The 25,575-nt window shown below is 37.0% G+C and overlaps 1 protein-coding gene across 3 annotated transcripts in view; it reads left to right on the top strand.

The window, feature by feature from the left end:
• Window positions 1-20,515, top strand: part of LOC136256339 (uncharacterized) — a 38,717-nt gene extending 18,202 nt beyond the window's left edge. The window contains exons 8-22 of one of the 3 annotated variants that reach the window (XR_010701457.1): window positions 791-843; window positions 985-1,082; window positions 2,879-2,988; window positions 3,038-3,214; window positions 5,526-5,654; window positions 8,363-8,513; window positions 12,033-12,155; window positions 12,211-12,419; window positions 12,481-12,543; window positions 14,787-14,884; window positions 15,508-15,580; window positions 15,635-15,670; window positions 18,089-18,129; window positions 18,187-18,248; window positions 18,714-18,751. Coding sequence is in view for 1 of the 3 variants with exons in the window: in XM_066049271.1 (XP_065905343.1) it covers window positions 791-843; window positions 985-1,082; window positions 2,879-2,988; window positions 3,038-3,214; window positions 5,526-5,654; window positions 8,363-8,513; window positions 12,033-12,155; window positions 12,211-12,419; window positions 12,481-12,543; window positions 18,089-18,129; window positions 18,187-18,248; window positions 18,714-18,955; window positions 20,331-20,423 (1,551 nt within the window). In the remaining 2 variants the exon portion in view is untranslated. Of the gene's footprint in view, window positions 1-790; window positions 844-984; window positions 1,083-2,878; window positions 2,989-3,037; window positions 3,215-5,525; window positions 5,655-8,362; window positions 8,514-12,032; window positions 12,156-12,210; window positions 12,420-12,480; window positions 12,544-14,786; window positions 14,885-15,507; window positions 15,581-15,634; window positions 15,671-18,088; window positions 18,130-18,186; window positions 18,249-18,713; window positions 18,956-20,330 lie in introns of those variants that run through there. The other 2 variants (XR_010701458.1, XM_066049271.1) reach the window with 2 other exon arrangements.
• Window positions 20,516-25,575: the final 5,060 nt, after the last annotated feature.

Below are 25,575 nucleotides of genomic sequence, written 5' to 3'. Positions count from 1 at the left end.
ATCCTTAGTACCACCCTCTAGTTTCTGAAAAGAGAGTACATCAGCGACACACATAAGGGAGCCCTTCCATCTGTTTTGATGGCAGTCCAGAGTTGATGAGGGGGAGATGACTACTTTTATTGATCAGGGCCTCATCACTCATGACTTAGCAGGGACTGTTGCCATCCAAATAGCCTGCATACCGTGTCTGACCAATAGCTTGCTGCTTGCTGCTGCAACAGCAAGCAGCAGCAAGCAGTCAAGGTCAACAGTAGCTAAATTGATTAATGAATTTCATGTGAATGCTTTGGCTGAACTTCTAATATTCATTATTTTATTGTGCTATATCTACCATGAACGTACATATGTTACCAACCCTGCAAATCTGAGCATGTGGATGGGCCTGACCATTCAGTTATCTAAAAAAAAAACTAAAACCTCATGCACATGCTTAGATTTACAGGCATGGGCCTGGCCATTCACATAATAACACTGCTCTAGCAGGATGTAACTTACTCTTATAAAACATACACCTTATACAGTATATACTCTAACTGATCAGTCAATTTATTAAGATAACCCATTATCTGCTGTATTGAAGACATTGCCATTTGTGTGTGTGTGTGTGTGTGTGTGTGTGTGTGTGTGTGTGTGTGTGTGTGTGTGTGTGTGTGTGTGTGTGTGTGTGTGTGTGTGTGTGTGTGTGTGTGTGTGTGTGTGTGTGTGTGTGTGTGTGTGTGTGTGTGTGTGTGCGTGTGTGTATTGTTTATCCAACTGATATTGTATAAGTGTGTGTTGTTCATGCTTGCAGAATGGGACAGAATATACTAGTGGAAGAATGGTCAACGATCGCATCTATTGCAAGTAAAGAATATACAAAAGACTGCACACACATGGATATGTCTACAATGCACGTAATTGCATACCTTGATAAGTGTTGATACACAGTAGTAGTTATACAGTATTTATACAGTATTTATACTGAATGTTTGGTCTTTTCTCCAGTTTCAGTCGTGTAGGGTTTGTGTTGGCAGGACAAGAGAATCAAGATGTTTCATTTAGTGATAACAACTTTTTGTTCTTTTTAGCTGGGAATGATACTGGTAAGTTTGTGTGTCCCTTTTGTGTTGTAAGTAACACCATGTCTTCTATAATATATATATTAAATATATATTTTTGATCCTTAAGTGGAATTCTGCACTACAAATTATCCAATTTGAAAAACAGAACATGAAACTAAGTGCTTCCTGAATGCATAGCACACTTATCTGTTGTGACTGTCTTGTGGAACTGCATGCCTCACTATCAAGTATATCATGATAATGATACACAGGTTATAGGGAAGCTCTCTACTAGCATTGAAACCGGGTCGGGTCATCCGGGTTTACCAACTTTAAAAATTATCTGGGTCTGACCAGGATTAGATTACGTGTGAGCCAAATTAATTAGTTGGACAGTATGGAAGTGTATAAACGCATCATAGTCAAGTCCTGATGCAACCCAGCTTCTTTCATGAGCCATGCCCACTTATTGGATGTCTGTCTGCAACCATACATGAAGGCACGCCCATTTATCAGTGATATCAAAGTTGATGCATGAAACCATGCTCATAGTTTCCTGCAGGCTCATGTGGAGCCACACCCACCAATTGATTGTTGTACAAGATACAGTCTAGGCCAGCTTCTTTTGTGATCCATGTCCACTTTATATCGGGAATGTGTCGCACAGTGTGTTAGGTATGCACAAAGCCACACCCACTTGCAGGAAATGTATCTTGCTTTATGCAAACTTTTGTGGAACCATGCCCACTGATTAACATCAAAGATGGTCTTTGATTCAAACAGGAATTAAGCACAAGGCTATTGACATTCTACAGTATGTATCATGATAGTATTGTTTTGGGCTGGTCCCCTGGATTTATCAGACCCTGTCTGTCTGTCCAGTAAATTAAAATAAATAGCATCGTCAATTATAGACACCCTTGTGCTTAAAGCACTAGTCGAGCACTCAAACCATAGCTCTTGGTGACATACGCCTCTCTTTTAATTTAATCCAGGTCACATCTGGATCAATCCGGGTCAGTGGGTCATTCGGGTCAGCTGTAGTGACCCGGTTTCAACGATGCTCTCTACATGTCAAGAGCAGGCTAATTAGTACATGATTACCAATCTTTACATCTTCTATGTTCTGTTAGATTAAATTTCCTTTAAAATTTCAATTGTTCTTGATGCTTGAACTTCCAAGTACCAACATTAAAGGATTAAGCTGAATGTGTTCATTTGTATTATGTATAGGTAGGTGTGAATAATGTAGTTCTGTTGTTTATAGTTAGTCACTTTGTGATGATGACCCTTGGGATCCAATTTGAAAACATGATAATTGTATTTTGTGTGTATGCGTTTGCATGCACATGCGTACGTATGCCAAAACAGGTTAGCTAGCCAACTATTTAATAGCTCTTGATTTTGGTATTAATGGTTTTTAGTAACAAGATGGCTATACGTTTTTATTTTATTTTTATTTATTTAGGCTTTACAGCACAAGTGCTGAAGGTCTGTAGGACACCTGGTCCTACAGCTCCTACAGCTTTATTAAAGATGTTATATTTTGAAAAGGGAGAAAAAATCCATGACATGGCCTAGGTAGTTTGACTGACTGACTGACTAACTAACTGACTGACTGACTGACTGTTTTATAGCAGAATGTACCCTGACAGCCTTGAAATAAAATGTTGCTCACATATTTTGCATATTATAAAATGTCCAGTGCTTAGTTTGTTAATTTTTATGATTCGTATCAATTGAATTATTCTATTGTCACTTTTCATGATCAAGAAATACGTAGAATATTAGTATAGTGTGTGATCTTGTTATAATGGAGTTTAATTACATCTCCACAGGTAAGGCAGGTGATATACCAAAAGATTTTGACATTTCAGATAATGTCAAATTCAGTGTTGCCTTGAATTTGGAGATGCCAGAGTTGGGACCTGTTGTCTTCAAAGGCTCGGTATGCATATAATACATAGCTATACAGCTATTTTAACTGTATTTTTTAGCCTGACACTCTTCCTGGAAAGGGCAGTTTTCCATCGAGAAGTTGTAATCCTGATGATTGTGACTTTTATTTCAGATGGGGTGTCAACCCTGGCAATCCTAATTATTTGACATTGTACATTAATGCTAATATTTCAAGAGGGTGGGCAGCTATTGGAGTATCAACAAATAGGAGAATGGTATGCATGTTTCCATACTTATGTTAATATGCTGAGCGGGTCATGTGATTGCAACACATATTGCAAACTGTTAACTGTCTGTATGATGTGCTAATTAATACACTGATACACTGTATTGCTAGGTTAAAATTTCAAAGTCTTAAGGATACAACAAAAAAAGCTTTCACTAGACAAACGTTTGAATTTTATCACCAACACTACATATTGATGGACATGATATTATGAGTCTTTGATTATTTGATGTCTGTTCACTTTTAGTAATTAATGTAACCAAAGTTTGAGTTACTCTAATAGAGTAGTCAGCTGCTTTACTAAAACCACATTTATATGTTATTTGCTCAGTTTGCAGTTTCAGAAACAATTTTGAGTGATTGCCTGTTATTCATGTATTTTTTATGGATTTGTTGATATGTATGTGTGTATAAGTTGTAAATAGGGATGTAGCAATTATGCTGGCATAAGTTTGGGCATAATAGGCATGTGTGAGAATCAGGAATTATGCTAGCATTTTGAGGTAATTATAAGTAGGAAAGTCTGCAGATTGCACAATTCCATTAAAAAAGATTGATATATCCCCCCCCCAGTATAACAGAGCAGTCAAAAACTCTAATAGAACAGTCACTGAATATTATTTACTCTAATAAAGCAGTCACTTTGAAATGAAATACTCTAATACGGCAACCAGCTTAAAAATTCAAGGCTTAAACCAATGAAAATGGTCTGATACAGCAATAAACTGGAATTATTAGCCAATTATGGTTGCATAATTAATGGACAATTCTCAAAAGCATAATAGGTGATTTTTGAACACTGCTCAAAAGTATAATACTCAATTTTTGGAGCATAACAACCTCGTGCCTAGTTGTAAAACACATATACTGTGTAGCTGGAAAGTTTGGAGGGAGGAAACTTTGACGAATTGGCTATGATGGGATTTTGGCAAGAATAAAGTTTGGCAAATTTAGTAGAGTTATACAGATATTGGACAAATGATTTGGTGGATTTCAGTTTGGCGAAACACTGCTCACTCACCAAATTTGCTAAACTTTCCTCCAACCAAATTTTCTGGTTATACAGTACATAGGGACAGCTATTACACAAGCAACAACTATTAACCTGGTATGACTTATGGAATTTACAATGTTGAATTAGCTTTGAAATTTCAACATTAATGTTTGATAATAAGTGCATGGCAAGTGTCTCCTGAGAGATGTTACACCATACTTTCTTTTGCTATGCTTCCTTCCTTTTGTTTGATGATAAGTGCATCTGTATTAAGGTTTTGAGATCTAGGGGTATTCTCTTGTACTTGCAAAAATATTCATCAATAAAAAGTACTGAAACAAATTGGAGTAGTGCATGGTATTAAATCACAGTAAAACAATAAGAAGTGTTATATCCTTACTGTGCTCAAGATACCATAATGGAATGCACAGCAGGGATATAACACTTCTTATTGTTTCACTGTGATTTAATATCATGCACTACTCCTACTGCGGTATGCCAAAAGGCACCTCTCGGGCCAAAGCGACGTCGAACAGTGAAAAAATCAAGCCTGTAGCCTTAGCCGTTATCAAGTTACACTTGTCTGAAGGTATCTGTCAGTTACTTAGTCAGCTGCTGAGTCAGTCAGTTACTCAGTCAGTAGAAAATTCTGTTAAATTTTTTTTAAATCCGTAGCAAATTGTTGAAAGCATTTCAGGTCGATCTGAAGGCTTGTTTGGGCTTAGTTTTACCAACCAATACTGCGTCATCGTCGTCTGGGAAAAGTGAGGCTGATTTTTGGGTGATGTTTTTTATGGACCATGCCTACTCCTTTGTGGTTCCTACTATACAGTACGATAACTGTATGATAAAGACTTTTCTGTGGTATTTCTACTTTATTTGTCAGGCCACATATCACCCACAAATTGTTCTTTGGCTGTGTCCTGAGAATGCAACATACAAATATTTCTTGGCTTTACAGCTGGGTAAATTAGAATAATAGTAATTTACCTCAAGGAAACAGTGGCAGTTACTGAATCTCAAACCTTGTGATCACCCTTGACCACTTGACTGTTGCAGAGCTACCTCCCTTGTGCAAATAAAGAGCTGAAATCTGGTCATACATTACTTATACCTGTATGTGGAAGAACTTTTTGCATAAGTTTATCACACATATCATAGTGTGTTTCAAAAAAAAATTAGTCACTAATGTAAGTTATGGATATAAATATGCACAATGGTCCAGATATAATGGTACATGCATGCAGGTAACATGCGTAGGTAGCCATAATTGTGTTGTTATCTGATGTGTACTGTATGCCTTCAGGGTGGTGATGAAATTGATGATGTGTTTGGATGTGTTATTATAGATACTAATGGCACAATTACTGTTGAGGCTATAGACACATACAATATAGCAGGTGGGGGCAGGCGAAATATAGGAGATGGAGACTCGGTAATGTTACATGTGTATTACATGTATCTGTGTATATGTATGGATGTGCATGTGTTATACTGTGCATGTGTTATACTGTGCATGTGTTATACTGTGCATGCATAGAATATTCTAGTTACCGACACAAGTCTGAGGTGAAGTCGACAATTGTCAATTGCTATGATTATTGCCAGGCTTATGTCTCAATGAAGCCATACTTCAAAGGGTTTAATGAAACTTTATGGTACAGTATGGTACAGTGCAGTAAGGTGTTAAATCCTCAGCTTTGACAAAAGTGTTCATTACAAACTGAGAAATACAGTGCATTGCAATGCCATAGCCAATACAGCATCCTTTAAGTCAAATGTGAAGCCATATGGTATGTATGTGCGAGTCTTTCACTTGTGTAGAAGCCAGTTATATCACAGCAGCCATAGAACGTCTTAATATTATTGACAGCTTCGTCTCTGGCTCATATCAAGATATTCTACTCCTGTTGCCTGCTAAGGTTGCAGATGTAATGCGTAAATATTGAGATTAATAATTTGAATATTAAATAAAGTGAATTTTAGACTACAATTACTGTAAGGTGAGATTGATGTACCCTAATAGGCAGCTACCCACTATAACAAAGCAGTCAGTGAAGCGATTCTCTATTTACTTGCAGGCAGTAGCCATTATGTGTCTTTCAAACTAAAAATGGCTTTCCTGTCTAATAGAACAGTATGTTTACAAAAACCTGCTATACATCAAGTCAAGAAAAACTTAGAACAAGCGTAGCTACATTCTGAGAAAAGATTAATGATGAAAGTTTGAGTGTATGTAACGCCCTAAGGCCTACTTTTGGTGCTGACAAGATGTCTATGTCAGTGTCATTATTAACTTGTGGATCGCTACTAACTGTTGTACAAGTGATTGAAATTCCTTTTTTGTATTTGCTTGCTAATGTTTGCAATAATTATTGAACACATAACTCAACATCACAAAATGAATAGCATTAGATGTAACAATCTGTAATGTACAGTAGGTGTGAACCCATCGATAATGGTCAGTAAATAAAATGTCTGTTTTGCTTATGGGTGATGGAAATGAGAAGTGGGCAGCACTCGGAAAAATTATTATTAGGGACCCACTGATTACCTATTATGGTATGTTCTAAAATTTTGTCTAACATGCCCAAATTATGCTCAATATTCATATGCCTCAATTCCCATGTTTTGTTAATAGATTTGCACTTTATGGGTAAATATAAAAAGCGGCTGAAGCACAGACTATAAATCTTGCTTGTTAAAATGCATGTGATGGTGAAGATCGACATACGCTAATGAAGCAGTTAGATTGTGTCTATTAGAGTTACTGACTGTTCTATTTAGTCTATTTCTGTGATATAATACTGTACGATAGTACTGTATAGTAGAGACTGCAAAGGTGTGGGCATGGCCCATGAAAAATATCACCCAAAAACCAGCCTCACTTTTCTCAGATGACGATGAGGCAGTATTGGTTAGCCCAAACAAGCCTTCAAATCGACTTGAAATGCTTTCAACAAGTTGCTATGGAATTTAAAAACATTATTTAATGGAGTTTTCTACTGACTGAGTAACTGGCTGACTGAGTAACTGACTGATGCAGCGTAACTCGATAACGGCTAAGGCTATGGGCGTGATGTTTTCACTGTTCGATGTTGCTCTGGCCCGAGAGGTGCCTTTTGGCATACCGCTGTATGTACAATGAATTCTTCATGGACTTACCAGTATCCTCCTTTGTGTCGCATTCATCTTTGCTGACAGCGAAAAGTGTCGATTTGGCGGTAGCACGTGATGGCTTCCCTTCATAATGGAAATCGTCCATATTTTTGTAGTGGCTACTTTGATTGCAGAGGTGCTTTTCGAACAGTTCTTGATTTGTAATGTTGTGAAATGGGTTGAACATAGCTGACAATGAAGCGTAATGGACACTTCACTTTTCAGACGATAATTGATATAGCTGGGGTGCGCAGTGCCATTTCTTTCTTTCTTTTGATGCGGTATGCGGTCATGATAATTATTTACAAAAAAGTTAACAAATAAGTTCACAAAATAATGGAATTTTCAACTAGAGTAAGGACCATAGCACATCAATAAAAAGTACTGAAACATGGTGGAGTAGTGCATGATATTAAATCATAGTAAAACAATAAGAAGTGCTATATCCGTACTGTACATTTCCATTGTGGTATCTTGAGCACAGTAGGGATATAACACTTCTTATTGTTTTACTGTGATTTAATATTATGCACTACTCCAGCATGTTTCAGTACCTTTTCCAATGTGCTATGGTCTCTACTCTAGTTGAAAATTCCAAATTTTTTTGTGTACTTGTTATGCATTATGACAAGCAAGTATTTATAGTATTGCACTGCCTATTATGCTAGCATTATGCTCAATGTTTTCAGGCACCTATTGTGCTCATAGTTATATCAGAACAATCGGTGGGTCACTAATTATAATTCTAGTTCACCACTGGAAACTATTTTGAGAAGACAACATACGTACGTACATACTCTAAAAGAGCATTCCAATATTTTAATAAAGCAGTTAATGTGCTTCCTAAAAGTAGAAAAACTATTTTGCTAATTCTACCTTTTTGACCTTAGTGCATTTAAAATTAATGCCCTTATTCCACAAATATTAGTTTTCCTAGCTTAAAATATCAACCATTCTCATAACTGAGCACGTTCTTCCTCACAGGATGGGATTGTGCTACACAAAGGATCAGTAGTCGATGGTCGGATGAAATGTACTTTTAGTCGTGTGGTCTTTGTGCTTCCCGAGAATGAGGGTATAGACTTAAATCTTAACAACTCATACTATTTACTGATTGGAACTGGAGAATCCTCAGGTGTGTGTATTGTGTAGTGTAGTCACTTGCAGTGTGCTGCTGTATGTGTATATATGCATTATACGGTACGGTAGTACTGTATAGTAGGGATCATGCAGAACTGGGCTTTTCCTGCCAAAAATATCAAAAATATACGCACAAGCGCAAGAGCCCGAGTGCATATATTTCAGGCAAATCACAAGTGCTTATGTTACAACTAATTAATTCCACTTGGGTGACTCACCTGCAATTGTAGGAAACTGCAGGAATGCTTCGCGAGTGTATTTATATGGAGTTTTGATAGTGGATAATGTCGTAAGAACAACAACAAGACATTGCTGAGAGGCCAAACATAAGTGTATCAACATGAGCATGCAAATTACTTCAATTGTGGGTATGCAATTTAAAAAACAATTAAATTAACTGAAAATCTGAAACACAGGAAACTGAAATGCGAACTGAACAACTCTAAAGATTAAAACATTGAAGCTATGTGTTTACAGTGTAAATGGCTCAGTCAATTAAGTGCCACGCCCAGTCACTATGTGTGTGTGACATCATGCCAGGTGTCAAAACAGCAATATAGAAATGATTAAAGTGCACTTACAGCACTTACTTAACTAGCCAACAATAAACTAAAGTAATGAATATGCTTACACTAATGGCCAAATCAATTAAATACCATGCCTAGTGCCTATGCATGGACACATTCATAATGCCACATGACTAGAATCAAGCAAAACAGCAATGCAAACTAACCTGTGACCTTCTTCATTTAGTAAAACAATGAACTATCTTATTAACTCTGGGTCACTAAAACTAAAACCCACTATCAATCCTGTGAAGTGTTACTATATTAAAACAGAGATAACACAGTTTCATCAAAGAAATGTAAATGATTTCTGAGAATGCCTGGAATGCATTAATGAGAATAAGAAGTCATATACCGTACAGAGGGAAACTTTGGCGATTCGCTACAAATTCACCAAAGCTTAACCCACCAATTACTCATAGCGCCTTAGATAAGCATTTTTATAGCCATAGATTGAGCTTGAATTCGCCAATGTTTATTTTGCCAAATGCAATTTAGCTTACTATTAGCCAAAGTTTACTCCCGCCAAAGTTTCCCTCTATACGGTACTACATCCTTTTCTCATTAATGCATTTCTGAGCACTAACAGCAGTGCTATTATGGCATTCATACACCTTCCCTTCCCTTTCAAATGAGGTGTGAAAGTGGCATATATGTGACCCGCTGAGTGAAAACTGGCCATTTTCGTGAAATTCTATTTTGCTATAAAAACGTATTGAATAAATTGGGTAAAAATAAGCATGCTACATAAAAAAGTCACACAAGTTTTAATCGCTTCGGTATGTACTGAAACAAAGCTCAAATCAATAAAACCTATACACCACAAAATTCTCCTGTTCATTGGGAGTAAGCAAATCTTTGTTTCATGTTCATGCAGCATACGGTACGTGAGTTATGGGTGCCTTTTTATGATGCGGTAGAAATACAGTTTACCATCGTCATTTAATTGTTTAAATGGCTTTCTCCTTTGTCCACACGGAGACGTACATGAATACTTGATTGATGAACTAGTTTATGGTAAACAGATTGAGCCAAACCCCATTTTCGTAGCTTGTTCAGTCGTGAGTTATAATTGATTAAATAAACACCTGTATTTTATTTGCCTCATTGTTGCTGTATAAATTGAGTTTATTCATTTTCCAACTGTCTATCACTATAGCTCCAAGACTATTCATCACAAAAGGCTGAAACTTTGGCTGTCCACTCCTTTGTTACTATAGATAACAGAAAAGCAAGAAAATGGAATTTGAGAAATGTGCAAAAATGGCTGGTTTTTGCTCAGCGGGTCACATAATTGTGCTGTTGTTTACTTGAGTAGACCCGCTCATTATGCTGGCATAATAATGAGCGTAATAGGTGTCTGAAAGGATTGAGCATAATGCTAGTATAATAGGCAGAGCACTTGTGCAATGCCATAAATTCTTTCTTATCAAAATACATATCACAGAAAAAGATCTAATAGAACAGTCAGAAACTCTAATAGAATAATCAGGTTGCTGATTGTTCCATTAGAGTCAGTGTTGGGCAAGTTACTTTGTAAAAGTAACTAGTTACATATTACATATTACTTGCAACTGAACTATTTAGTTACAGTTACATATTACCCATAAAATAAAGTAACTGTAATAATATTACATATTATATTACTTTGTGTCCACAGCCTTAAGCTGTCATGTGTGAAACTACCACCTTATCACGTGACATGATTGCGTTGTTGGACAATATGCAAATCTTGGTAATCAGTAAGAAGCTGGTTAATAAGCTTCATTCAGTAGGCCTCGTTACTTCGTTGTGGCTAGGCGTTACTCAGACGATAACTAACGTAGTAACTTCATTACTTGTAGTAATAATATTATGTAATATTAGACTCGTTACAGTAATTATATTACTTAGGTAACGCATTACATTTGTAAGTAAAGTAACTTGCGTTATATTACCTGTTTTTATAGCATATTTCGTTATATTACTTTGTTACCACAAAAGTAATAATATTACGCAACGCGTTACTCCCAACAAAGATTAGAGTATATTGATCTTTTCTGTGACATGCATTTTGACAAGCAAGGATTTAAAATCTGTGCTTGTGCTTCAGCCACCTACTATTCTTCCCATAAAGTGCAAATTTATTAGAAAAACATAGGAACTGAGGTATGAGCATAATTTGAGCATAATAGGCAAGCTTTTTGAACAGTGCAGCATAGCATAATAGGTAAAATAATGACCATAATAGGCGGGTCCCTATCCTTGAGCAAGAAGCTTTATTCACATTGTTCCAGTCTACCCAGCTGTATAATGGGGCCTAGTGTCAACTGGGGAAGCAGCCCGCCCAGCTGTAACATCAATGGGTACTTGGTGTTAGGGAAGCAAATGTCCAACTGTCCTTGTCTCGCTTAGTGTTGGGGCTGTTGTAAAACTTTGGGTTCTAGACAGACCTGGACAGTCCTCCTGTGGGTGGGCTATTAGTCCTTCCCCAGGAAGATTTGCCTGTACAAGACTCAAGTGCCTGAGTAGTACCCTAAGCTACACAAGTGTTGATTTGTTGGCAATAATAGCTGTGTTTCACATGGCTGCTGTAGGCGTTACCTTTTTGATGTGTGTGTGTGTGTGTGTGTGGTGCGTGTTTGCTGTCTTAACTGTGCATAGAGGTGCATGTAGTGCAGTTTCTGTGTTGCATAATTTGAGTGTATGTATTAACACTGTGTAAATATGAACCTGGGAAGAACCCAGCTTTTTAAATGGGGACTTGACGTTAGCTGGGATAGCAGCAGAGACTCCCACCATCCTTGTTTTGCATAATGGGTGTTGGCTTGACACCACTCAATGTTTATCTGTAAAAGTTGGTGTGGAATCTTTGGGGCATTAGACTTCAGGGTATTCTCTGGATTGCAGTGTTATGCAACATAACCTTGCCTTTTCTATGTTTATTGTTTTGCACAATTCCATTGCAGGTATATATGGTAATTTCCCAAAGCATCAACACAATCCGCAAATAAGCACCTCCAAAATTAACCTTGTTACAGAGGCTTCTATTGACTTTGACTACTCCAAGGTCCCACTTATCAAGACACATGGTGAGCATTAAATAAATATAACCTGAATAGTGCTACTTAGAGTTTCCATTTGTAGGCATTGTTATGATTGTGGCATGGCCGGTGTTAGGCTTCCTTGGTATATTGATGGCTAACCACATGAAGCCAGCCCTCCCCAATGGTGGATGGTTCTCATTACACAAGATCTTTATGATATCTTCTTTATGCCTTACATGTTGTGCATTTGTAATGATATTTGTGGCATTCCGTAATGCTCCAACTAAAGGTCTGATAACTCTGCATGATGTCAGTATATATACAGTTGAAGCAGACACCAGGTAATGTGTGTTCTGTATATGCTATACAGAATACAGTTGGTTACATTCACTTTGTGGCAGGCATTGCTATCCTTAGTCTGCAATTGACAAACGTGAGTGACATGTGTTATCATTACATTGTCTGTGTCTTGATATTTAATGTGGTAGCATCTTGCAAAGCCGTAGCCAGACTTTTATCTGGGTCGGTTCTTTTAGAAGTAAAGGTGGACCTTTTTGTATGGGATTACATCAGGGTGTGCGAAACACCCAGCATACAAAGCATTCTTAACCTAGGGGGTCTGGGGGCATCTCTCCCAGAATATGTTTTGAAAATAGATATTACATATGGAATTTGGAGGCATTTCAGTCAATAAAAACAACACAATTATTTAGGAAGTTCAAGCTTAAGACCAGCCACGTATATGGATGACATCTGGCAAAGTATCTCTACTGCTACTGTAATTATACCATCTGTGTCTATGCATAAAATTAATGTATTGGAATGTCACAGTGAATATGGATTGGAGAGCCTCTCAGTAGGGGCAGTGGAGCAGGCCAAAGATTGCTTTAAGACAATGGAATTTACACATTGCATGGAGTTGAAGCATTCATGGGGTCAAGCCCCAAGTTTGTTTTCATATTTCAATGAAAGCGATGATCTTACTATGTTTTTGTCATTAAATTAACCCTTAAACCTGCATAATCCAGAAAATTGGATTTGATAAAACACAAACGAAAAATGCACAATACTTTTGTCATTTTACATACATGGTTTTAAACTGACATATCTTGCGAAGCATTTATCCAATCTCTTAGAAATAGAGATTTTAAACTTGGAAAGGCTTACCCTTTGTAACAGCATGTAAACTTCTAACAAACAACAAGGAACTCACCCACTACGAAACATTGAAGCATTTTGTTTCCTTTCACGTCCATATCGTTAGTGTTCTTGTTGACCATTTTGTAAATCACACATGATATATGTATATCAACTGAATGGCTATCACGTAACAAGCAAGATAATTCCCAGAGAATGAACTATGGCCGAGTTATGGCCTTTTGTTTATCGATATACGAAGGAAGAAGACGAAGAGATGGTTCTTTTGTACTTTAAAGGCACAGAGTGAAGTTCTGGGATGGAAGGATGCAATGAAGGATAGCACCATTTAAACCAAAATTTAACGGTAAGTAACATGGTGTTTGTATTTTTTAGATAGCTTTAACGGTTTTTGTACTTTAGGGTTTGTTTAAAAGGCTTGCATATAATCCAGTTTTCTGGATTATGCATTTTCAGTGCTTGCGTTTGTTTTAAAACAGCTGTGGGTTTAATGGTTAAGTAATTACAATGTAAACGTGACTGTTCCATCAGAGTGATTGTTTTATTAGAGTGGTTGACTGCTCTATTAGAGTATTTTGATTTTTGTTTCAAGCACACTGAATAAGCTACAAGAAGCACTTATTTAGCTTATTGGTGTTATTTAGCTAATGGACTTTTGGTACTGAAAATTTGGGCTTGTATATAATTGTGGACCTTTTTGCTAATTGTGGACCATTTTACTGAAATTGTGGATCTTTTCTCCAAGAGGGCGGTTCTTCAGAACCCCTCAAACCCCCCCTGGCTACGGATCTGAGCCTGGCAAGTAGAAATTGAATTATGTACATAAAAATACATTTTCTGCATGCCCATATACAGCCTCAGTAAGGCTAAAAGAAGAGCAATATATGTAGTTGAATGGAAAATTGATAGTAGGGCAACCACAACACAAAATATAACCATTATAGAATTATTTATCTGATACAAATATCTTCATCAAAAAGTGTGAATACAGCTTTATAGAAACACAATTAATGTCGAATAGTATGGTTCGGTATTACCAACTTAACCTCTTTGAAAAATGCTAGGTTTGATCCACTAATTATGCTTTCAAGATTAACCTGTTGTGCTTTTGAACAGTGTTCAAAATAAAGCCTGTTATGTACTTTCACAATCTACGATTATGCTCAAAGAACTAACTGTTTTATTAAATTGTATCAGTATTTCTTATACATGCTGTTGAATTATGTTTCTTGGCTGTTGCATTAGTACTAGTAATAGCATGGGTAGCAGTGAAATTTGGGATAAATACCACGAGTGTTGGATTGAAATTTCCATTTTCAATGCAACAAGAGTGGTATTTATCCCAAATTTCACTGCTATACCCATGCTATTCCCAGTTAATACCATACTCGCTGCATATATAGATGCTGTGCATTAGCGTTGCTATGTACACAATTTGTTGCTATGTACACAATTTGTCACTATGTACTGAACACGCGTCAACACTAATTGGCGCTACATTGTTAACATAAATTCTAGCCAATGAAATTGCAATTACAACTTTTTCACTGCTACCAGTGAAATACGGGATAAATTTCACTACTACTATTGAGGCTTTTGTATGGAAAGTGAAACAGGTATGGTATTACAGTAAGTAGTTAGTCTATTTGAATATATCTCAGTTAATAGCTGGTCAGGAATCAGAAAGTATAATAATATTACAAAGTTTTGATATGATTATAAGTGGTGGTATAGCTAAATTATTGTGTAGTGTGGGTGCATGCTTTGTGCTATTTTAATTTAAGTTTCTCATTTAGTAGACATGATGCTTGACGCTTAGACTAGCCTTATTATGCTCAAAATTTTGCCAGCATGATGCATGCTAGTTGAATGATGCTGCTGTCACTTTTAAAATTGACTGAAATTAGCCATCACCTTTGATTTCACAACTATAGTTTTAACCCTTGATGCCGCACGCAATTATTAATAAAAGTGCACTGAAAACACATAGGCCAATATTTCTGCCATAATGCATGACCGTAAACAAAGCACTGTAACTTCCATGCAGTAAGTGCTAAGCTACGCAATTTGTACCATTCTATCTGTGATGTAATAAGAAATAAAATTGTGCCTGGCTTGGGTTTTATAGTTACCCTTTGGTGGAAGCACAAGGTCAAAACTTGCCGTGAATACAAGCTGTCACTAAACACGAAACACCTTATTACATACCTTCAACAAACAGTTGATAATTTCTTCATAGTGTGTCCTATGGAGTTCTGGTAAGGACCATTCAATTCTCCATTCAATGAAAAACCATGCCATATAAAGTTCACGTGAGTAAAACATTTTTATAAATGGCTACCGACACAATGCATGTGAATTAACAGGAAATACAGTCGTCATTCTTCGTGGCGTCATAACAAGTGAGTGATTGTTGTTGCAACAATTAATTTTGTACTTGTCTAAGTAGCCCAATGAATAAACTTTCTATTGATATAAGGTTTCAGTTAATATCATTAGACTAGCTTGTCTGTGCTGGCTGTGTAGAAACCATTCTTTAAGCATGCATTAGCTGTAATATTTAATGAAGTTTAAAATATTTAAAACGAGTTAATGTTGGAATCTAACAGATATAGTATACTCACCGTGTCATTGGTTGTTTGGAGAAGAGCATTAATAAGAGTTAGTGCTATATTTAGAACACAGCTTCCGCATTGGAGCAGCAACCACCGCAGCCAAAGCTAATATACCTGACGCATACATCAAGATGTTAGGCAGATGGCAGAGTGACGCTTACCAAAGATACATCAAGACACCTCCATGTGAGCTAGCCAAATTTTCCGCATTGATAGCTTCAGCTTCATCTAGTATTCCACAGCAGAGTGACAGCACCTAGATAACAGTAACAAGAAACACATGAACTGACTTGATATGCAGCACTACACATTTATTGCACGCTTAAGTACAGTATCATACATCACACAGAGTACTGTAACTTGACTGTATTCTATTTACATGTACACACACATAATATGCTTGTAATATAAATAAGCGATAATGCATTGAAGTATCTGCGCCAGAATCCTTGGTGGTGAAAGATTCCCATGTATACATGGTTATCTTTCTATGGTTTCAGCAGCAAGAATTTGGACGGTCATTTGCTGACCCCGCTCCAACCTTCTTGCCTGCCCAAGTATTTGTCGCTTGATTTGTATTATTACTCTTGGCCTGTAAAAGTCAAAACAATTGAAATAAATTAGGTCTTCCCCAAAGCAGTCGGGGCCTTGCACACCTACCAACTCACCACAATCAACTTTAGATCGTGGTAGAGCCAAATGATCTCAGAAGACAACCAAAGCTACATACAGACTGGGGAAGGGTTAGACTACTACCAAAGACAGTTGTTCCCAGTAAAGGTTAGTGACAACATTAAATGAAGTTTAAAATATTTAAAACGAGTTAATGTTGGAATCTAACAGATATAGTATACTCACCGTGTCATTGGTTGTTTGGAGAAGAGCATTAATAAGAGTTAGTGCTATATTTAGAACATCAGCGCATGCGCATGCAGTAACACGTGCAACCGTGAAGAATGGGTAGACAAACTGCTTCTACCACCCACCCTCCCACTGGTGCACATCATTACCTTTTATAACGTGGGTTGTTGAGCCAGTACCGCTGCCACTAAGGCAAATATTGGTTCATATCATAGTTACACACAGTGGCATTTACCGAGCCAACATCGCTGCCTACCAAGGCAAATGTTGGTTCACACTTTTTTTTTTTTTTTTTTTTTTTTTTTTTGAAATATACATTGTCAATTATTGAGCCAATACAGCTGCCACTAAGGCAAATATTGGTTCATATCAATGTTACATGCATTGTCATTTACAGAGCCAACATCACTGTCTACTAAGGCATGTGTTGGTTCACATTTCAAAACAGACATTGTCAGTTACTGAGCCAATACAGCTGCCACTTAGGCAAACATTGGTTCATATCATTGTTACATACAGTGTCCTTTACCGAGCCAACATCGCTGCCTACTAAGGCAAATGTTGGTTCATGGTTATATGCACAATGTTGCCATCGTTGGCCATTCAGACCTATACTGCTGCCACTAGGGTAAATATAGGTCCGCCCAGCTGGGTACGCTCAGTAGGAAGAGCCAACTTAGGATAAAGTCAGCTTCATATCCATAGGTATCAAATCCTTTTTTAAATGACAAACTGGTACATTGCACTGATAAAGGCTCTTCATTTGCTGCATACGCAGCACCTCCATTCTCTATAGAGAGAGTGTGATAGTGCAAGGTCCCACTTAGGATGACTGCTTAATAGGTATAGGTTTCAGCAGCAAGAATTTGGACGGTCATTTGCTGACCCCGCTCCAACCTTCTTGCCTGCCCAAGTATTTGTCGCTTGATTTGTATTATTACTCTTGGCCTGTAAAAGTCAAAACAATTGAAATAAATTAGGTCTTCCCCAAAGCAGTCGGGGCCTTGCACACCTACCAACTCACCACAATCAACTTTAGATCGTGGTAGAGCCAAATGATCTCAGAAGACAACCAAAGCTACATACAGACTGGGGAAGGGTTAGACTACTACCAAAGACAGTTGTTCCCAGTAAAGGTTAGTGACAACATTAATGTGTTTTAAGTGCTTTAAAATAATGGCCGATATATCGGCCTATGCAGCTTTAAGGGTTAAAGGCTGCACCCTTTTCTATGTCTGATTAATTTTGGCATAGACAATTAACTTTGAAAAGCAGTGCATTTGTATTGTAATTATGTATACTGAAAGTGTGTGTATATTATGATTCTTTGGTCTCCCCTAATAGCCCATAATTGCACTGTTCCGGTGCAAACCTAATGCAAAAAAGTAAGTTCTGTATTACATAGTTATCCCCTAATAGATTAAACAATTTTCTCTCACTAGTCGTTGGATATTTACTGTCCTCCATGGATATCTCATTGGATTAATATGTGAAATACTTGCTGGTAAGTTGAAATGTATTTAGATATTATTATACTGGCCAGTTGTGACAAGGCAGGAAGCAGTATTATTATGGTAGAAATGTTGATATGATTACATCGTATTTAGCCCACAAACTTTGCTACTGTTTCAAAAGCCATGACTGCAGTGTGTGTATTATCAACATATAAACACTTATGCTGTTCATTATTTATAATTAGTATGCAACATAAAGAAAGCCTATTAATGCATGTACAAAAAGCCTGTAAACAGCTACAGGAATTCACAATCTTGACATCAAATTATAATTTTCTGTTGAATATACAGATGACAAAATCCCATGCCAACAATCCTGTGGCAACATGCAGTTTCCAAAGGGAAACACTTAGCTGTGTGGGATCCAATCCTTCCCTGAATTTAAATTTAAGGCTATATAATTATATGTGATATACAGTATTTATAAAGTTAATGGCATGTATCACTTTTTATAGGTGCCAATGTGAGCCTTGGATTATATCTGTTTGGTCAGAAGTATGCCAACCCAGAGGAGTACATTGCCTTCGTAGCAATGCTTGCTTTCTTCATCGCCTTCACTGTGATAGACATCTCATTTACTATTTACAAAATAATAGCTAAGACGGAGTGGGTAACACCTACTGAGAAAAAAGGAGAGATGGAGCGACTGCAAAGTGTTAATGATGATAGTAATCCACCCAAAAAATCTCCATCTCCAGTAAGTTGACAGAATAAATCATTTTTGCGAATCCAATAATTTGGGATTAATTTTAGTATGGAGGTAAAGGGTTTTGCAGTGTAGAGGTAGCCTTGCATGGCTAGATATGATTTTCTACACATACAAGCATACAGAGTTTGGCCACATGAGACTAGTACTCAGGGGGTTTAGCTGTGGAGGTGCACCAGGGTAGTGGGTCTGGAAGGTGCAGTCCCCAAGAAGCTAAAGGTATTTTATATGTTTCAGGACTGAAATTTTTGATGTAGTTATATCTGAATTATCTAATCATATAAGGTCTGCATTGATTGAAAGCTATATGGATCAATGACAGTCATGAATGAATAGTTCAGTTGTGAGCGGGTAATTTTCAAATGTGACTGGATCTGCAAGAATTCCAGCGCAAGCCTAATTTTACAGTAGAGTGCAATAAATGCAATGGGTGAAATATTAACAAAATCAAAAATAAAAATCTGTAAATTTTTGAGTGCTTGTTTCACAATGATAACAGCAAAAACTATGGTAGCACCATGATCTCCAAAGCAAGAGGAGTTTGAAAATCTTTTTTTCGTGTCAGTACTCCCAAGGAGAGAGAATATATGAGGGTTAATTTACCTTGTGTTTGACAAACAGTTTGATATCAGTTTTTTTTGTCACGTTTTTGCCTTCAGCCTGGCTGTAGGAAAGGCCTGGAAGACAAAACGTACTCAGCAATGGATTCACCTGCTGATGGAGAATCCGATGGTGTAAGTTGCATCTTGGTTTGGACTTAATTCGAAAGTTATGACCATTTATTCTCCGTATTGTCAGTGTACAAATTGATTTTTTTCTGCTGCTGCCACTTTGTAGCACTGTATCTTCGGAAGTTCTTGGATTTTAGAGCTGAGACTTCGGTTGGCCGTTCCTTTGGCTATCTGGATAAAGAAAAATGCGCTAACATATGGGGTTCTTTCAGATCCAGTCCATGTGCATTTAATTTGCAAAAGAAATCCCAGCAAGCCATAGCTAAGTGTGCCCATGGGATGGTGCTGCAGATGCAAGCTTTCATGCTCAGCAATAATAAATGTAGAGGATTGTTAATAGTGTTACATGTGGTGTCTTCACATTAGAGTATTTAACTGACTGCTCTGTTAGAACATCTCAAGCTTGTACAAAATTTTGTTTGGGAGGCAGGAGGGGGCACATCGTTTCTCCTGGTGTTAAATGCTTCACAGAATCACACTACAAGTTTGACAGATTCTGAATAGAATAAAAGATCAACCATTTCATGTAAAATTCCCATTTTCTGTCTTTAAAATTCAAAATTTTTTTGGATATAATTTTATGTTTGTTAATATAATTATATTTTTATGTTATCTGGTATGCGTCATATTTACAGGATCATTTGTTCCGCTGGGGTGCATGGATCACTGCTGCAATCCTTGCTGTGATATCTGCAATACTAGCCACTGTACTTGTGAGCAGAGGATAAGAACAATAGTAACTGCTAGAATCTTTATATTATTTACTAACACTTGTATGCTCAAAGCAGAGTTTTCATCAGTGCTTATTTTGTTAGAAGAATTAACTTCCTACAAATCTGTGTTATGTGTATATAGCTTGTATTCTAGTCATCTTCACCTGATGAGGTTGACAGACGCTGGACCAACTCATCTAATTATTCACAAACTTTTGATGGGAGAATATATCTAGGACACGTTTGTGGCCAGCCTCTCCAAACTTCTCAGGGTGACTAACAAAGTTCAACATGCGGTTCAAGAAACGATTGGCATTGGGCTCGGTCAGCCAACCTGTCTCCCCATGTGACACAGTTTCAGTAGGTCCTCCATCATTGATAGCAATTACCGGTTCACCATGTACATTGCTTCTAATGGACCAATACCAAAGTGCTCTTTAGATGGAGGGTAGGCAAATACATCACAGAGCTTCAACAGTGCAACCTTTTCTTCATGGCTGACATTATTACAAAAACCTTGTCTTTAAAAGACAACACTGTTCGGCAACCTGTTGTAGCTCTTTGAAATATTCAAATTTTTTTGGTAAACGAGGGTCATATTCTCTGGAAATTATCAAATGTGGCTCCTTGTGGTCAGTGATTGCATACTTCTCAACCAACTTCCATGTTCTCTCAATAACTAATTGGGTGTTCTTCTTTTTCTTGTATCTGTTAATGACAAGGAAGATAACGGGTATGGCCTGGTTGAACAACATCTGGCATGGGCGAAGGATCTATATCAAAACTGGAAAAAATCTATGGAGGGATATGCCACATTTACTTTACGAAGGAAAAGACTCCTAAAAGTTCTTTCAAACATTTCCTTGGTGAAGTAAGAATTACAGAGTATTTCATGGGCCATTCCAGTGGTGTGTTCCTCAATCCATTGTGATAGACCTTTCTTTGCTCCACAGAGTGAGTATGCACTGGTTAACAACTGATCTGGATAATGGCAGTATGTAGAATACGATTTTAGTTGGAGTCGTGTATTGCAGAAATGGCAGATGTGGAGACCCGATTGCATATAAAGACTTCATAGCTCCTCCAAAAAAACAGACTCATCAGTGATATGTAAATAACATCTTAATGTAGGCACAGAGGGTAAAGTGTAGGCACAGAGGGTAAAGTGTAGGCACAGAGGGTAAAGTGTATATATCAATCGAAAGCCTATCCATCGGGGATTCCATTAAACATTATCCCATCTCCATGCATTGAAGTATGCGGATATTCCAGAGGTTTGTACACGACCATGTTTTAGAGTCACTATAGTGGCATTCAAGGTTAAAGAGGTAATAACAGTCCATGGAAGTCTATCACAGTTTATACTAGTAATCCAGTCAATTCTGAAATGTGAATTGTGTGCCTCTAGCTATATTTTATACAGTGAAAGAAAAGAACAGCTAGGCCACACATATATGAATGTGCCTGCTTCTTCTTCAATATTTACATACAGTAAATAGCTAGATCATGACATAACCCTTCAAAGTTATGTCTGTTGAATTTGGTTTGATGGCCATTTCTGTTGTTCTCCTACATTTGCGTGCTGCTCCTAATGGATGATCATTTTGGTAACCTTGCAATTTAGCATGTAAGAGAGAACTTTCAATGACATATAAAGCACTCAGCATTTCAGTCAATTTGACCAAATTTGTAAGAAAATCTTCCACACACACCAAATTTTACCAACTTCCAATGATTCACAACTTTTATAAGCTATAGATTTAAATTTAAATTAGTGAGCCATAAGACAGAGCATGGGATAAAGAAAAATTCATATATATTTGTATGTTACTTTGAAACAAAGTTATTCATGCAATTGCAATTGGACGTGTGCAGTGGAATACACAAATACAACCATTTAGAGCATCCATCACATTATAATTATTGTAAGTGTGATTTGCAGTTGTTGTTTATTTAAAAGCATTTGACATTATAATATAACTTAAATGACTTCCCTGCTACCACTAATTTGCTCTACTAATGTTTTCCTTTACTACTGGCATTTATTCAACAGCACCAGCAATAGCATTCCATATGTATTATGTGTGTGGCACACAGCGTAGTTGGTTAGCAATAAACTAGATGCAGTATACAAACTTGGATTTGCAAATAATTCATAATAGTGCACACTGACTCTGCATTCTGTTTGTACAGTATCTGCACAGGGTGCATGCAGTGGCAATGAACTGTATTGTTCAGAGTTATAAACTAAAAATGTTGGTGTAAAAGCTGCTATCTAGTCACTGCAACAATTTCTTAATTAGTTGCTGCTTTTATCATTAAAGTCTGTCACAGCTTTGGCTATTCTGTTACAGCTTGACTAATCTGTCACAGCTTGGCTATTCTGTCACAGCTTGGCTATTCTGTCACAGCTTGGCTAATCTGTCACAGGCTAGTTAGTCACAGCTTGGCATTGATCTCATCACACACTACTTTTCACGTGCTCTATTCAAGGTTCAACAGGGCACCTGTGATCCTATTAACAGGTTTTATTGTATAGTTGAATATTATGAAGTATTGTGCAATCACAAATGTAATATAATACCTACGGTAAATCAAACAGCCATAAGATCAAAGGAATCAAATGAAACTTAGTGTATGACTTTGTCACATGATAGCTACATGCACTGTCTTTGTGCCAATTTTGAAGAAATTTTAGAAGAGTGGGTTAACATTTTAATTTCTCTGAAAAATTAACATGGAATAACTAAAATACTAGAATTTCCTGAATTAATATCCCATTTGCCCAATGCTGACAGATGTCCAGCAGGTGGTTTTGAGTCAGTAGTCCATAGTATGACAAAATATTTTGTGACAAAATAAACTATAGACCATATTGCAAGGTTCCACTGTGAAAAAAGAGGGATATAAGATGGTATTTCCAGTGGCTTATTGAATACAAAAAAGCTTGGTATAACCTGTATTATACTAACAATCCCTATAAGGCTTTAGTAAATGTGTTAAACATACTGAAACCTTATATGTGAAAGTATAGTGTGGGCATTATTTCAGATATAAGCTATTCCAAGTATTGTGGTAATTAAACTGAAACCATACATGTTATAGTATAGTATGCATTATACTAAAGTATAACATGAGTATAATACAGGGTTTATATTAAGCCTTATTTGTATTCAATAAGCCACTGGAAATACCATCTTATATCCCACCTTTTTCACAGTGTTCACCAAAAAGTCCCAGATTGTAATAATACAAAACAAGTAAACACTCATGCCAAGATCTATACACAAATACTTTGGGGAAAAGGCAACTGAGGAATTTATTGAGTAGAGTGTAATAACTTGCACAAGCCAGGCAAATAGGATTAACAGTTGATCATGAAGCAGATATATATGTCTTCCAATATGTAGTACTAGATTGCAGCAATGCATAGCAACACAATGTGATATAGCAAGTTATCAATAAAATTATACTAAGGCTGCTCTCTTACAGTCTTGCAGCGTTCTGAGCTATTTAGACACAGTATTCAGGGCTTGAAAGACCTGTCCCACATTGCATCATCAACTTTCATTGCACATAACCTTACATCATGTACTTCCATTGCACCAGCTGTAAACAAATGTATACATATACAGTCAAAAAAATTCTAAACTGCAACTATAAGGCATTTGTAGCAATTAATTCTTCACCCATATTTCCCCGGTAGCTATATTCTGAGGATTCTATGATTGTTTCATTATAGAGTGGGTGACTGTTTTGATCTATTATACCTCTATATTATATATATCTGATCCAAAACAGCCAAGCTGTAAAAAAGGTGCAGCCACCAATAAGCCATGACCATGGTGAAAAAAGATGTGAAATCCAAGTTGGCAGCCAAGAAATGGCTGTGATGGTAAGTAAATGGTAAAAATGTTAATAATGACAATTCAGGTGAATTTGTACTGCCTCCTCCAAGGACTTGACAACAAATTCACCTGAATTGTTGTTATTAAAATATGGTCATTTATCTACCATCACAGCCATTTCTTGGCCACCAACTTGGATTTCACATCTTTTTTTTTGTCATGGTATTTGGGGGGAGGGGGGGGGGGGGGGGGGGGGACTGCACACTTTTTTTTACCACTTGGCTGTTTTGGATTAGATATCACCTCCTTTTGTATTAATTTTGTATACTCCAAAGCAGGCCATAGGCCAGCTTTGGGGTTTCTATTTACCTGTCTTTTTTCTTTACTACAGGAAAGAGAATCATGATGTAAAGCAGTTGAAGATTAAACATACATTTTTTATTGTTTTACAAACTTTTATGTAAATGAACTTTTTCAACAGGCTAACAGTATGTGTAACTACCCAAGTTGTTACGATTTTGAACAGTTAATCCTTGTACAAATTACTATGTAACTAGTTATATTACTGTAGTTACCTTAATCTACTACTATAGGTGAGCTGCTTGTAACTGAATGCTCTACTAGATATCTTGTTTGAAGCTGGATTCTTTACTGGTGACTAGCTTATAGCTGAACTTTCTACAGGGCGATTTGTTTCTAGCTCAACTATCCACAGGGTGATTGGTTGAATCTTTACGCGTTGATTATTTTGTAGCTGAATTAACTCACTATAGGGTAGCTTGTTTGTAGCTAAGCACTCTACTGTGTGACTTGTTTGTAGATGACTCTCTAGAGTGCGATTTTTTGTAGCTAAACTCTCTACAGAATGACTTGTTTGTAGCTGAACTCCACAGGTGACATGTTTTTGGATGGCTTCCTTGTAGCTAGACTCTTTACTCAGTGTTTTGTTTGTAGCTGAATTCTCTACAGAGTGATTTGCTTGTGGCTGAATTCTACTGGGCGACTTGTTCATAGCTGAACTCTCTACTGAGTAACGTGTTTGTTGTTAGACTCTCTACTGGGTGAGATATTTGTAGCCGAACACTCTACAGGTTAGGGATGCCACAATAGTCGCAACATATGACATGTCATGACATAAAGCTCCATGATATGATATGACATAGGCTTCTTTATGTTGTGACATAAATATCTCCTAATAATGCACACTTCCATTCATTTTGATCAAATTTGATGCAATAATATGAGAAAAATTGACAAATAAATATGAGCAATTGTTGGTTGTTGATGCCATAGTTTATATTGCTGATGTTTAAGTTGAT

Source organism: Dysidea avara, chromosome 5 (genome assembly GCF_963678975.1).
Source record: "Dysidea avara chromosome 5, odDysAvar1.4, whole genome shotgun sequence".
In the NCBI taxonomy this organism is placed as follows: Eukaryota; Metazoa; Porifera; class Demospongiae; order Dictyoceratida; family Dysideidae; genus Dysidea; species Dysidea avara.
The sequence above is the reverse complement of the archived record's forward strand: the minus strand, read 5'-3'. Positions and strand labels throughout refer to the sequence as shown.